This window comes from Quercus robur, chromosome 4 (genome assembly GCF_932294415.1).
Source record: "Quercus robur chromosome 4, dhQueRobu3.1, whole genome shotgun sequence".
Taxonomy (NCBI): Eukaryota; Viridiplantae; Streptophyta; class Magnoliopsida; order Fagales; family Fagaceae; genus Quercus; species Quercus robur.
This window is the reverse complement of record NC_065537.1, coordinates 75,580,982-75,596,412: the sequence shown is the minus strand read 5'-3', so window position 1 is coordinate 75,596,412 and position 15,431 is coordinate 75,580,982. Positions and strand designations below refer to the sequence as shown.

Below are 15,431 nucleotides of genomic sequence, written 5' to 3'. Positions count from 1 at the left end.
CCCCCCCCTTTGCTATTATTAGAGTTAAAAGTAGACATAAATTTTCTGTCAATACCTAATTCCTGATATATGTTTTCTTCTATCCGGCAGAACTATATCATATACATAGTTTCCAACACATGTCAATTACCAGAGAAAAAATAAAATTTGAGAAAGGAGATATGAGATAGAGAGACCTTCTTTAAACTCACAAGGTAACCCTGAAAGGCAGACTGAATTCTAGTGGCAGCAAATTCATGGATTTCTATCACACAGTGATGGTTGGACTGAGGGGCTTCACCTTGAACTCTAATGATTGAAAACTTTTCCACTTCATTTACACATTGATGGTTATATTGAGGGGTGAACTGGACAACCGCAACAGCAATTAGAGCAGTCGTAGAAGCAGCAGCAGTGGTGGCATGGGCCACAGCAAGAACATGCTTGATCTGCTCTTCCCCAGCCTCACCAAGAGTTCTTTCATTTAATGATGACGGTGAAGTGAGCGAGGCTAATCTTTTTATCTTACGCCCTCCAAAAATCCTGATAATTGTTCTAGCAGTGAGGAACAGATTCAAAGACCAAAACTGAACAAGTAAGCAAATTACTTTACCATTTCTTGTTTAGAGTTTGTCTCTCTTATAATGAACCTCTGCACTATGTTGAACCAGCTCTTCTTCTTAGCCATTGGAGAACCAATAAATTACATTGGTCTAAGAAGGTTCTGATTGATTCTGCAACTTCGCTGGTAGGGTGGTTTCTGGTAGTACATACATGCATCAGTTCAGAAAAAGAAGTTAAAAACCAATACCAATACAGAATACTATTGATTAGTACTTATCACAAAGAATACTATTGATTAGTAATGGAGCAGATTAGTCAGTGAACTTGATGACAATTGACTTGCAAACTTTTACTCCTTGTAAGATTTGAAAACTGGATTCTAAGAAGAAGAAGGTAGAACCTCAAAGCCACTTTGCAAAAGCAATTGTCTAGTTTCTCAAATTGCCAAAAAATTAATGCTTTGGAAATTGTACATTAGTACATCTTTGTAGAATGTGAATGATATTTAATAATTTCTTACCAATCTGCAATATCATCTATTAATGGTATTCAGCAAATCAAACAAGATTCACCACATCAAGAAATTTATTTTCTCTTCGACATGGATGCTAAGTCAGAGTGAAAGCCTCAAATTTTGGTCAAGAAGAGGACTAGTCTGCATAAAAGAGGAAGTTGTAGAATTGGCATGCTAACAAGCATTAGTGAGGATTTTCCTGGGATTTGATCAACCTAGCATTTAGAAAATCACTAATGCCACTCAGCAATGTCTTCCTAACTGCTCAAATCCTTCGAACTAGGTGTTTTGCATTGCACAATAATGGCTGCAATCCTCAGAGCGACTAGCAGGTACAACTGCAGCTACCACACCTTTAATAAGTGCATGGATTGAGCTTTCACGAATTGTCTGAGAAAGTACTACGGATTTACTTTTAGCCAACCAACTTTAACAGTGTATCACAATTTGGTTCCTCATTTGATCTTTGCAAACAAAGCTTGCACCTAGCAAGCAACTCTTCCTTTTTTAGTAACTTCTACTAAGATCCAATATTTGGTTCCCTGTTTGATTTTAAATTCAACAAATCATTTCCAATTGTAGACAGGGGGTTTAAAGCTACATTTAGGGAGTGATTCCCAGTCATTGCTTTGTGACAGATCATGACCACATGCCTGCCGTAATTAAGAGCTTGAGAAACATCGGCAGCCTTTCCTTTGAGCATGGCTCTATAAAACTGCATTCCAAATAGCCCAAAGAGTGGCTGCAATTACAACAATAATAGAATAAGAAAAATCAGTATCCAAAGAGCATCTCTCCACCCAAATAGGAGCCAATTAGTACCATAAAATGAGCTCCAGGGGGAGCACTTTAGGATAGATTTCTAACCAGTTAAAAAAATATATATTGCAGAGAATATGAATCAATAATGCATGCAATATAAGAAGTTAAAATGAAATAACTATTGCTATTAATTTATTTAATAATAAAAATTTTAACATTTAAATGAAATTCTGATATTTATGAAATACCTGCCATCTGCAGCACAGGTGAAATGAGAAATAGATTTTGTTTTATGGGAGTTGTGTTGTTCACAATAGAATAAGCCAGTTCTTGCTGCATTACATACCCTTGTCATCTTGTCTTTCCAATTCTGTGATTGTTCACTTCCAACATAATTCCAAGTGCCTTCCACCATTCCAAATATTCTTGTGCAGCCTTGTGACTGAATAATTACAATGGACTGCAAGAGCTTTAGGGTAGTTATGGTTTGGCATCTTACAGCTCTGCCTCATAATTCCTTTTCCCCGCAAAGCTTTCCTTGCCTGCAAAACTCTCCCACATATTTTCATCAAAATTATACAATCTGTGAGAGCTTTAAAAAAATAGGTCTAATTTGTGTGTGTGTGTGTGTTTTTTTTTTCCTGCTATTATTAGAGTTAAAAGTTGACATAAATTTGCCGTCAGTACCAAATTCTGATATATGTTTTCTTCTAACAGGCAGAACAATATCATATACATAGTTTCCATCACGTATCAATTAGTGGATAATAAATAAAATTTGAGGAAGGAGATATGAGATAGAGAGACCTACTTTAAACACGAAAGGTAACCCCAAAAGGCAGACTGAATTCTAATGGCAGCAAATTCATGGATTCTCTCACACATTGATAGTTGGACTGAGGGGCTTCACCTTGAACTCTAATGACTGAACCTTCCACTTCATTTACACACTAATGGTTATATTGAGGGGTGCTGGTGAACCAGACAATCTCAGCAGCAACTAGAGCAGTTGTACCAGCTGCTTCAGCAGCAGCAATGGTGGCATGGGCCATAGCAAGAGCATGCTTGATCTGCTCTTCCTCAGCCTCACCTAGATTTCTTTCATTTAATGATGATGGTGCAGTGAGCGAGGCTAACCTTTTGATCTTGAGCCCTCCAAAAATCCGTTTCCTTCTCCTATCTTGATAATTGTTCTAGCAGTGAGGAACAGAATCAAAGACCGAAACTGCACAAATAAGCAAATTACTTTACAATTTCTTGTTTTGAGTTTGTCTCTCTTATAAAGAACCTCTTCACTATGTTGAACCAGCTCTTCTTCTTTAGTCATTGGAGAACCAATAAATTACATTGGTCTAAGAAGGTTCTGATTGATTCTGCAACTTTGCTGGTAGGGTGGTTTCTGGTACTACATACATGCATCAGTTCAGAAAAAGAAGTTAAAAGACCAATACCAATACAGAATACTATTGATTAGTAAAGAAGCAATTGTCTAGTTTCTCAAATTGCCAAGAAATTATTACTTTGGAAATAGTACATTAGTACATCTTTGTAGAATGTGAATAAAATTAAAGAATTTCTTACCAATCTGCAATATCATCTATTAGTGGTATTCAGCAAATCAAACAAGATTCACCACATCAAGAAATTCATTTTCTCTTCAACATGAATGCTAAGTCAGAGAGAAAGCCTTAAATTCTGGTCAAGAAGAGGCCAGGCCGCATAAAAGAGGAAGCTGTAGAATTGGCCAGCTAACAAGCATTAGTGAGGATTTGCCTGGGATTTGATCAACCCAGAGTTTAGAAAATCATGAACGCTGATCAGCAATGTCTTCCTTAACTGCTTAATCTCCAAACCTGGTGTTTTTCATGGCACAACAAAGGCTGCAAACCTCAGAGCTACTAGTAGGTACAACTGCAGCTACCACACCTTTAGTAAGTGCATGGGTTGAGCTTTCATGAATTATCTGAGAAAGTACTATGGATTTCTTTTTAGCCAACCAACTATAACAGTGTACCACAATTTGGTTCCTCATTTGATCTTTGCAAACAAAGCTTGCACCTGGCGAGCAACTCTCCCTTTTTGTACTAACTTCTACTAAGATCTGAAATTTGGTTCCCAATTTGATCTTAGATTCAACAAATCATTTGCAATTATAGATAGGAGGTTTAAAGCAACATTTAGGGAATGAGTACCAGCCATTGCTTCTTGACAGATCATGATCTTGTGCTTGCAGTAATTAAGAGCTTGAGTAGCATCAATAGTCTTCCCTTGAGTAGCAGTAATTAAGAGCTTGGCTCTATAATACTGCATTTCCAAATAGCCCAAAGAGTGGCTGCTATTACAACAATAATAGAATAAGAAAGATCAGTATCCAAAGAGCATCTCTCCATCCAAATGGGAGCCAATTAGTATCGTAAAATGACCTCCCAGGGGAGCACTTTAGGACAGATTTCTAAACAGTTAAAAAAATGAATTGCAGAGAATATGAATCAATAATGCATGCAATATAAGAAGTTAAAAAGAAATAAATATTGCTTTTCATTTATTTAATAATAAATTTTTTACATTTAAATGAAATTTTGATATTTATGAAATACCTGCCATCTGCAGCGCAGGTGACAATGCTTTGATCAATCTATGCAAGGCACAATATTTGTTTTGAAATGACATTTTGTGCACATCTGCTGATCATCATGTCGCAGAACACAATATGTAGCCTGCAATCATCAAATCACAGCTGATAGCCAACCCAATAACTCAAATAAATTATTATGTATAAGAGGCATTAATGAGGTGAAATTTCAAACACGATACAATACCTCTTTTAGGTATTTTATCATACAGCTGCGTGTCCGAGCATATATGGTTTGCATAATTTAACTATAAGAGATATTGATGAGGTAAAAAAATTGAACATATGGTAACCAAAATTTAACATACCTCCACGTTTTGAAATTCCAATAGAAGGTTTATCAGTTCCAAAGCTAGTCTCTGTTGCAACAATGCAAGAATTAGCCTGGGTTAGGTTTTGAATTATTGAAATTGTATTGTATTTTAAATACAAACACCGAGTATTTTCTTGTATTCAGCTTTGGACATGTAAATACGTAATGAACAATGTTATGAAACCAATTAAATATCTAAACTTTTTTCCTCTTTGTTTATTGCTGCTCCTCCTTCTCTAATGAAGTAGTCAAGATCAACATAAGTTATGAAATAGTCTAGATCATTTATATCATACTAATATTAGGTGGGTACACCTTTTAAGGAAACAAAAATATTAATGGACTCAAAGTTATGAAATACCTGCCATTTGCAGCATAGGTGACAATGCTTTGATCAATCTATGCAAGGCACGACAAATGTTTAAAATGACATTCTGCACAAGCATAGTACTAAAAGGGCATCCTGCCATTCTCTGCACATTTACTGATAACCTGCAATCATCAAATCACAGCTGATAGCCAAGCCAATAATTTAAACAAATTACAAAGTATATGAGATATTGATGAGGTAATAAAAGTTCAAACACTATACAATATCTCTTTTAGGCATTTTATCGAATAGCTGCCTGCCCAAGCATAAAGTGTTCACATAATTCAAATAAATTACAAACTATTTGACTCTAAAATTTCAGTACCAGAAGTTCAATTGTTAAAAGAGGAAAATAATTAAATTTAACTTACCTCCGTGTTTTGAAATTCCAATATAACGTTTAGCGGTTCAGAAGCTAGTCTCCCCGCCAAATGAGAGTGATGTTAGACTGGTGGGGTAACCCTCTTCTGGAAAGTATATGACGCTTGGACAATTGACGATATAAAGAGAATTGAGGTTCGGCATGTAGTTGGGCCAGGCCTCCAGTTTCTCACAGGATTGGATCGAAAGATCTCTCAAGCTGGTGGGGAGTAACCCTCCATCTGGGAAGGAAACAAAACTAGGGCAGAGTTTGTGTAGGCCCACCGGTAAGGATTTCAACTTTGCACAACTTTCGATATGAAGAGATTCAAGAGACGCATGGTTGGGTAAGTTGTTCGCTATTGACTCCATCTTTGGACAATCGCATACAAAAAGGGATTTAAGAGCTGTAGGTAACTCGTTTTTTGATGATAAGGATGTGAGCTCTATGCATGACATAATCTGAAGGCATTTAAGCGTGGTAGGTAGGTCGCCACTTGATGATAAGCATTTTAGAGATGGACAGCTGTCAATAAACAAGTCCTCAAGAAGAGAAGAAGAATTAGAAGAAGCCTCTCCCTCATCTACCAAAAACTGCAAATTCTCACAATTACTTATACTTAGCGTTTTCAAATTTTGAGGCAACTGATCTCTTGAAATCAACGTCAAAGAATTACATCTCCTAATGCTTGCCTTTTCCAAACATGTACAATTAGAGATTGACAAGGAATCCAAACCACTACAACCATAAATATTTAGTCTCCTTAAAGTAGATGTCAAGCTGATGTTGACAAGGCTTGAGCAATCTCTTATACCCAGCGTTATAAGGGATTTGAATTCATCCTGCCACAAAGATGTTAGCTCCTTACAATTATCTATCTTTAGATTTTCCACCTTAGCTAACCCATGCATGAACTCCTCCGTCAAGCTTTTCACATATGGAATAGAAAGAATAGTTGACTTTGGAAAGCATAACTCATCTGTACTTCTGCTCACCACCCCTTTACATCCCTTAATTTCTAATGCATGAAGCTTTGGGAAGTTTGGAATTGAAACGTCCAATTGCTCACATTCATTAACAGAAAATTTTTCCAATAATGGAACATGGTGAGGCAATTTTCCTTGCAATTTAGGACATTGAGAAATAGAAAGCTCACGCAAGCAAGGGAATTCTTCATACTCAACTTTGCATGGAATCCAATCTTTCCATTCTTGCATATCCATAAAGCAAAGTGTCTCTAAGGATTGGAAAGGCTTTGGGCAATCTTCCCCATAAAACTCAAGACCAATGATTTCCACTGCAGACAATCCTACAAGGGCAAGGTCTCTCAAGGATTGTAATTGTCCAATTGCAGGTAAGGATGTGCATTTTCTGCACCTCTCAATCCTTAGGAGCACCATATTAGAAAATGACGGATGTCCAAACCAAGTTGGGAATTTCGCACCAACATAGCCATCAATTGAAATTTCTTTCACTGTTGTCGAAGGTCGTAGCATCTCAAGAATATCTAGATTAGCTCTTTGATCAAGCTCGGACTCCCATTTCATCACTAATACATTTAAATTCTTCTTACCAAGTAAGTTGGCCCTTCTTGCATCCTTGACATCAAGCACGTTCTCCAAGTGTGAAATGCAAAGTGTTCCCTTAAGAGACTCCAAGTTCATCAAGTCCCCTATCTTTGATGCAGTATCTTCCCCCACAACAAAATTAGACAATGTTTGTAGGTTTTTTAATTCTTTTATTCCCATTGGCATCTCTTCGATTAAATGGGCCCCTTCAATATCAAGATGCCGAAGATTGACTAGATTCCCAATTTTCTTCGGTAACTTTGTGAGATAGTCACAGTATTTCAATATCAATGTTTGCAAATTGTATAAAGAACATGTTGATTCTGGTAAACTTCTAATCAAAGTTTGAGAAAGATTGAGGTATCTTAGATGTTTCAAATCACCGATTGAACTTGGTAACTCAAAAATTCGATATCCAGATAAAGATAATACCCTTAAACATCTAAACTGTGGCAACAGACAACTAAAAACGTAATTTGTTAAGTAGGTCCAGTCATTTGTTGGTAGCGGTAGGAAGGTCCGTAAACGCATATCTTTTGTCAAGCCTTTAAATTTTGTGATGCCATCATGTTTACAATGAGCGTAGGAGAAATGACGTACCTTTGTAGAAATCTTGCCACCTAATTTATCTTCCAACCAATAGCACAACTGTCCCGCTGCCCATCGAGCTAAATCATTGATTAAGTCGTGCATGACAAAGAGTGATTTATTCCTACTTGATTGTTGAAAAAGTGATCGCTTATATAAATCACGAAAATACTCAACACCAAGATCTTCCATCGGCTTATGCTTTTCTGATTCTTGAACCAAACCTTCCGCCATCCATAACAAGACTAGTTCTTGTTCCTCAAATTCATAATCTTTTGGGAATAGTGAACAACAGGCAAAACATCTCTTTAAATGTGAAGGGAGATATAGATAGCTCAATCTAAGGGTTGGTAGAACATCACTATTTTCTTCTGACATATCCCATACCTTGTTATTGAGCACATTTTTCCACTCATCACAATGTATAGTACGTAATAGGCCTCCAAGAGCTTTTGCTGCCAAAGGCAATCCCTGACACCTTTCCAAAATTTTAGGACCAAATTCTTGAAGTTCTGGATATGCACTAAAATCTGTTGTCCCCAATGTGTTTTGGATAAATACAACCAAGCAAGCATCATCTGGCAACTCTTTCAACTTGTAAGCTTGAGTAGTGCCCATTGTTGATGAAACACGATCATTCCGAGTTGTGATGATAATCTTACTCCCTGGAGCCCCAAATTCAAATGGACAACGCAGCCTAGTCCAATCATTATAGTTTTCATTCCATACATCATCCAAAACGAGTAAGAACTTTTTGCCTGATAATTTCCCCTTCAATTTGACTTGTAGTAAATCTAAATTATTATCGTTGCAGGATTCAGAAGTGACAGATTGTAGAATCTCTCTTGTCACCCTTACAATGTCAAAATCTTCAGCAACACAGCCCCATGCTTTCTCCTCAAAATAATGGCTCACCTCAATGTCATTATAGACTAGTTGGGCAAGAGTTGTTTTACCCATTCCCCCCATACCAAGTATGGGAATAACAGAGAGCTGAGCATTACTCGATTCACCGCTTAACAACAACTTGACAATAGCCTTTTTATCTTCTTCTCTGCCATGAGTATGACCTTCATTCACTAGAGAAGTGGTGGGCACCCTCGGTCTTGTTGCTCCAGTTCTTCCCAGGCCTGCATTTTCTCTCAACTCTAGATCTTTCTTATCAGTCACTATATTTTGCAGTCTTGTATCAATCTCTTCAATCTTGGACCGCATTGTGGTAGCAAAACTTCGATTCGAACCAATACAAGAATCAACGATCTTCCGTACCTTACTTGTGCTAGGTTCTGGGTTCAACTTGCGTCCCAAAGCTTCAGTAGCAAACTCGTCCAAGATGTCGTCCACATCATAGGCCAAGTCTTCCAGCTCATCCAACCAGATCTTCACGAGCCTGTTTGTCATCTGCTTCTCTTCTGCGTCATCCAGAACTGCATGGATCTTCATCAAAGTTGTCCTCCACCTCTTGAGGTCAGCATCAACTTTCTCTTCCTGAAAGAACTTCAGCAGATCATAGGAAGTTAAGTTGTCAAACAGCTTCCCAAAGAAAGCGGATAAAGCAGCATCTCCAATTACAGACATGATTCGCTCGTGGAAAACAAGGAAATACTGAAAATGAAATGAAGTAACCAAAGTGACACTCCTGATCTGAAAATTGAGTTCGGAGAGAAGACTGAAAGAGGTTTACTTTGATCTGCAAAGTCTAGCGAAAATGGGTAATTACCCATAAGGATGAAACTATTCAGTTAGTTGGCCCGGTTTTGAAAGTATTTGGCAAACTAGCAACTCGAGCCTCAGAGGCTCGATTTTGGGCCCCTAAATCGAGCCTCTGAGGCTCGGTTTACGTGCTTTGACCACGTCTGATGTGGCAGAGCTGCCATCTGGCATTGACATGGAAATCGAGTCTCTAAGACTCGATTTCCACGTGTATTCCAACCGGAAATCGAGTCTTAGAGACTCGGTTTCCAATTGGGGTTTTTCAAATTTAACGTCTTCGTCGTCTATTGCATTTGTCTCACTTTCACTCACACTCACGCTCACACCCTCTCACTCTCACACAAACCAGAGCGCTCTCACTCTCTCACCCTCAGTCTTACATTTCCATTTCCCACACTCACAAAACTCTCTCATTTCTCTCTATCTCTCACAAAACTCACTCATTTCCCACACACACACAGAACCCCGCCGGCGTCGACGAGCAGAGCCCAGCCCAGCCCAACGACGACGCCGACGAGGCTGAGCCCAGCCATCGGCTCCTCTCCTCATCGATCTCTCTCTCCCTCACTAGGAGATCCTTTCTCCTTTTCTCCCTCTCTCTCATTACCACCCCCATACCCATTCATTTTTCCTCACCATACCCATACCCATACCCATTCCGATTTTGGTTGGTAAGTTATTTATATGATTTTTTGTTTTGATTAATGTGAAATTTTGGGTTTGGATTTGAATACTTAACATCTAGGTTATTTATTTAATTTTCAGTTTTGATTTTTGTGAAATTTGGGTTTGGATTTTGTGGTAGATACTTTATTTAATTTTTATTTTATGATTTTTATGAAATTTGGGTTTGGATTTGGTGAGTGCAGATGACATTAAACTATCTTTGGCTGAAGTCAAACTTGCTTGGTTACCCATTCCGATTTTGCTTGGTAAGTTATTTATTTGCTTTTTTGTTTTGATTATTGTGAAATTTTGGGTTTGGATTTGGATACTTAACATTTAGGTTATTTATTTAATTTTCAGTTTTTATTTTTGTGAAATTTGGGTTTGGATTGTGTGGTAGATAGTTTATTTAATTTTTATTTTATGATTTTTATGAAATTTGGGTTTGGATTTGGTGAGTGCAGATGACATTGTTGCTTGGATAGTGCATATTGTTGCTGCCATCCTTAAGAGTTTCCAAATTTCTGCCTTCAGGTTAGATTGTTATTGCTGATTAGGATTATAGCTTTTACGAGAGAATTGTATATCTCATTAGGCCCATTTGCTTGTCTATTAGGAGCTTAGAACTTACAAGTTTATATGAAATAGTTATCTCATATATTTATAGTGCTTGCGTACCATTACAAATTACTAAATTATATGCATATAAAAAAGCACTTAGTAGTTTGCTATTGAAGAAACAAATTACATAGTCTTTTTTCAGTTATGTATTTTGGTTGATTGGTTATGATTTAGGTTTTTCAGTTAGGAATGGTTTTGTTTAATTAGTTTAAATAGATGGATTAGATTTAGTTTTGATTAAGGGATTTTGGTTAGAAGTTTTGTTTACGTTAGCTGGCTTGGCATAAATTGGTTTTAGGTATCTAGAAATTTCCATATAAGGAAGTAATCTCCCAGCCTTTATCATCACAAGTATAATTGTCTGATTTTATTCAATGAACTACTATGGGACTTTCCACATCTAATAGCACAAACTGTAGAATGGAATGAGTAACATGAGCTTGACATGGGAAAAGCAATAATATAAAATCTTTAATACAAGAAGGTTCAAGGATTCAGAAGAATTAAAAAAGTCTACAGCTAAATGCTTCATCATTTGATTACTCAGAGATAGGGACTCCATTACTGCAGTCAATATTTTGTATCTAAGCCTACTAAGTGACCCACACAGCACATAACTGTTTCTAGATGAAACTAGTTCAAAACTTTTTTTTTTTTTTTTTGATAAGTAATAAGATATATTGAAAAAAAGGAACACCCAAGTGCACCGGAAGTGAACTAGTTCAAAACTAGTTCAAAACTTATTCTGTCAGTATGATGTTCATCTCATCTATATTGTACCATAACTCAAGAAACATGTCATTCACAGATTTCTAAAGAAAAATATTACTTGCTTCAATTTAAGAGTCTGGGCAGCCGTGATAAACAGAAATAGTAAACAATAATATAGGAACAGTAAAAAGTAACTCACAAAACATGTGGATGACAGATTGTTAAAGTAAAATTCTTATTTGCTTCAAGAGCCAGCAATGAAGAGCAACAATCAACAATGAAATTATGAATAATGAGTAATACAAGAGAAAGTTTGAACACATTATTTTTTTGATTTGAAGTTACATACACTCACGTGGGTCTTGAACCCACGACCTCACCCTTCATGTTACTCTTACAAGGTAAGTTTGAATGCATTGTTAAATGCATCACATGCCACACAACACAATTAAGCCTGTATGCACATTGGGCACTAATGAGACATCTTCTCCCCCTAACTAAAGTGAGGTCACAGCAGTTCAAAGTAAGAGTGTGGTATGGAATAATGGTCATTATTGCTGTCGCAATGAGAAGCCATTGAAAATTTTAAGGTGGAATGGTAGAAACAAATCTTACATGGCTGCAGGGCACCCCATGGATGCCTCCCCACTATAACATTATTTTGTCTTAATCACAAACAAACTGGCATTATTGAAAAATATGAGGTGGCCAATGATATAACCTATATGTTTCCAATCTGATTATGAAGTTATATTTTTAGCAAGATAGATAAATGTGATGATCAGTAGTATGAACAAAAACACATACATGTGAAAGAAAAGTAATTTCTAAAATAAAACAGACTACATAACAGCAGCAAAAAGCAGCCTTTTGGTATCAAAGGATTTATTAACTCATTGGATTATACCGGCACAAATGAAGTACCGTCTAATGTGCTGAGTGATTAAAAATATGCCAATCAAATTGCAAGGGAAAATTCTACAAAAAGGAATTAAAAATAATAATGCTTGAAGGCACAATATCTTTGGTAGTCAAACAATGACATGGTTCAAAAACTTATGTTGATACAGTTAGATTGTTGACAAGAAACAATAGAAATACAAGACTGAAAAACAAAAAGGAAGTCCATGCATTCTAGAGAAAATATAAGATACAGAACAAGACAAAGGAAAGTTTTTTAAGACAATTTGGGCACATGTATCAATAATTAACAATTGCAATATTGAGAAGCAGTCTTGTTTCATATTAGATATGCTATAAGGACTTATTATACTTTGGTAGTGAAAAGGACTTACTGTTTGTGAGATATCACCACAAAAAGCTGTTTGACAAAATAGGATTTGTTAAGATGAACTTTAATAACAAGGACAACAGCTTGTTTATGAAATAAATTATGAGCAAAATTTTGGGATTAGATCAACACAATATAAGACTAGACATGCTTCAAGATTTAGTTTTGCATTGACATGTTTACTATGGATGAAATGAGAATCCTAAGAAATGGCAAGACATGAAAATTACACCTAAGAAGATAAGAGGCCAACCCAACTAGAGACAAGTCGAGAAAACTATGTCAGCTCAGTTTAGCCATGTGAAATGAAAGTAACAGGACTGTGCTTGTATGATATGGGCATATAATGTGTACACACACACACAAAGGTGCATCAAGGTGCTGAGAGTGGACATGTTGCCTTGCCTTGCAATTTAATCCAAACAAAGAAATTGTCACATATAGAGCTATTTGTCAATCAAGATTGTATATCAACAATGCAGATTTAAAGACTTGGGCATAGTTAAGTTATTAATATTATATATATGTATATATATATATATATATATTAAAAGTAAACTGGGTCATGTAAATATATTTTCTAACTTTAGGCATAACTTTTTTGATAATCAATTGTTACAGCAAGTTGGGGAGGAAATTTGAAACCTTGTTCTCCTTATCAAGGAGACCAGTCAATGCCACTAAGTTACAAGCCTTTTGGCAACTTCCAGCATAACTGAATTAATAATGAGAGAAATTCTAAAACTGAATAGTTGCTAAAAACAATAGAATTATGAAATTCACTTCTTCCTAGAACAGGAAACTTCTCTTTATATTAAAATATGTCACACTATTAGTAAATCAACCTGGTATATTAATTAAGTAATTTCCATCAACTTACGAGATTCACACATGGGACCTGTTTAAGTTAAAAATAGCTAAAATCATATATTTACTACACATTAAGCAACTAATATCCAATAAACAAATCACATGAGCAATACCCAAAAGTTTAAAACTTGAATTATCACTAAAAATAAGCAGTGCCCATTTTCATCCAAAGGATGAGGGTGACAAAAGTTGGAGAATTGCAGAGAATTGAAGTGAAAAATAAGAACCTTTTGTTTAACACCCAGTGGGGAGGCAGTGAGGTAAGAGACAGTCCAATCATAGAACACAAAAGGGTCACCTGCCAAAGCAGCAGTTGAGAAGCGGAAGAGAAGGATAAAAAGGAACGAGGTTGAAGAAGTTGGCATTGGATTTAGCTTCAACTCTGAGTGTTTCTTTCTGGGTATCTTAGTTTTCTCTACTTAACAGAGAGAGAGAGTGAAGTTCACTTTGGTAGTGACTGTAATGGATAGCAAGCAAACATGGCATTGAGAAAGCACACAGTCACACAGACACTCACGTGGGTGTGAGAGTGGAAACAGCTCGAGCAGTCAGAGGTGGCTGAAGATGTTTTGTTTTTGGGTCCCATTTATTGACGTTTCGAAAATAATTTTGAGCTAAAGGTCCAGTTATTTTGCACTACTTTCCACCCATTAGTTTCTTTTTTCTTTGTCTTTTTTTATGTTCCTAAATTACCCTTTAATCTCATGTTTGATAGTAAGTTTATCAAAGCCATTCATTGTATTGTGGTATCTGTAAGTAAGCATTATTCTGTGTGTGATCTTCTTCTAAAAAATAAAAATAAATAAAAAAAACTGCGTGTGTTCAAAACTGTAACCTTAAAAATCAAATCCTAAGTCTAAAAAGCTTTGTGTTCATATTGGTCTCTTTTGGTTTACTCTTTCATCTTTTACTGAATTCTCATTGTACAAATTGGCTTTAGTTGCTCTAACTCATACCTATATATTTAAGCATATTGTGTGTTCAATTTTGAAACTAACTGCTTATCATTCTTCTTCAGTATGGCTGCTGCAAATGCTGGACGCATTGACTATACACAGCCTGGACCCATTGACGACTCGGTGTTGTCACAGCAGGCGACGCATCGGTCCGAAGCTATTTGGAATGGGCGGGTAAAACACTCAACTAAATATTTACTTGTGCACATGCATTTAATCCATACAATGTACACGTATTTGCATATACTATATTAATCCATAACGAGATGTTATGTGCAGGATCCAGGGTCCATTACATGCCATAGTCGTAGTTCAGAGTTCTCCAAGCAACCTCCAATGGTGGACGACCGAGTGAGGAACATCATCACCACAGTTGGTTTGGAGGGACTCCTGTGGGTCCCGGGTAGAGAGATTGACAATGGCCTCATAACGGCCTTAGTGGAGCGATGGCGGCCCGAGACTCACACGTTTCACATGCCACATGGTGAGGTGACCATCACATTGCAGGATGTGGAGGTTCTTCTCGGGCTTCCTGTTGATGGTGAGGCTATAACAGGGAGCACACAAAAAACTTGGGTGGATGTGTGCCGGGACTTCCTTGGCTTTCGACCTGTAACTCAAAACAACCATAAGCAACTTGATGGGCAGAGGATTCTCATCAACCGCCTTTTGGAGGAAGTTGCTAACCCATTGCCGCCTGATGCTGAAGAGGATCAGCTGCATAAGTACGCACGATGCTACATCCTAGCGCTATTGGGGGACACAATATTCATGGACAAATTCGGCGATAGGGTGCATCTAATGTGGGTGCAGCAGTTGGAAGACCTTCACAACCCACGGAGGTACAGTTGGGGAAGTGCTTGCCTTGCATGGTTGTATCGAGAGCTATGCAGGGCAAGCGAGGACACCAGTCAGATTGGTGGGTGCTTGCTGTTGCTCTAGTACTGGGCAT

General features: G+C 37.1%; 3 protein-coding genes across 20 annotated transcripts in view; 1 reads left to right on the top strand and 2 right to left on the bottom strand.

Annotated features, from left to right (window-relative positions):
• The window catches only part of LOC126724225 (putative disease resistance RPP13-like protein 1), a 285,952-nt gene that overhangs the window by 49,957 nt on the left and 220,564 nt on the right, over nucleotides 1–15,431 (bottom strand). For 6 of the 18 annotated variants that reach the window (XM_050428669.1, XM_050428668.1, XM_050428653.1 and 3 more), the window contains 4 exons: nucleotides 2,631–2,729; nucleotides 2,166–2,361; nucleotides 593–739; nucleotides 177–522 (listed from right to left, as the gene is read on the bottom strand). The gene's annotated coding sequence lies outside the window, so the exon portion shown is untranslated. Of the gene's footprint in view, nucleotides 1–176; nucleotides 523–592; nucleotides 740–2,165; nucleotides 2,362–2,630; nucleotides 2,730–3,174; nucleotides 3,225–3,400; nucleotides 4,155–4,416; nucleotides 4,537–4,759; nucleotides 4,811–5,125; nucleotides 5,257–15,431 lie in introns of those variants that run through there. The other 12 variants (XM_050428663.1, XM_050428655.1, XM_050428656.1 and 9 more) reach the window with 12 other exon arrangements.
• On the bottom strand, nucleotides 2,770–9,229 carry LOC126722601 (putative disease resistance RPP13-like protein 1). The gene is made up of 5 exons (XM_050425745.1): nucleotides 5,885–9,229; nucleotides 5,126–5,163; nucleotides 4,012–4,154; nucleotides 3,593–3,672; nucleotides 2,770–3,012 (listed from the first exon to the last, which is right to left on the bottom strand). Exons 1-5 carry the CDS (start codon nucleotides 9,227–9,229, stop codon nucleotides 2,770–2,772), a joined length of 3,849 nt encoding a protein of 1,282 aa, XP_050281702.1.
• LOC126722599 (serine/threonine-protein phosphatase 7 long form homolog) lies at nucleotides 14,816–15,421 on the top strand. Its single transcript, XM_050425744.1, has one exon. It carries the CDS (start codon nucleotides 14,816–14,818, stop codon nucleotides 15,419–15,421), a length of 606 nt encoding a protein of 201 aa, XP_050281701.1.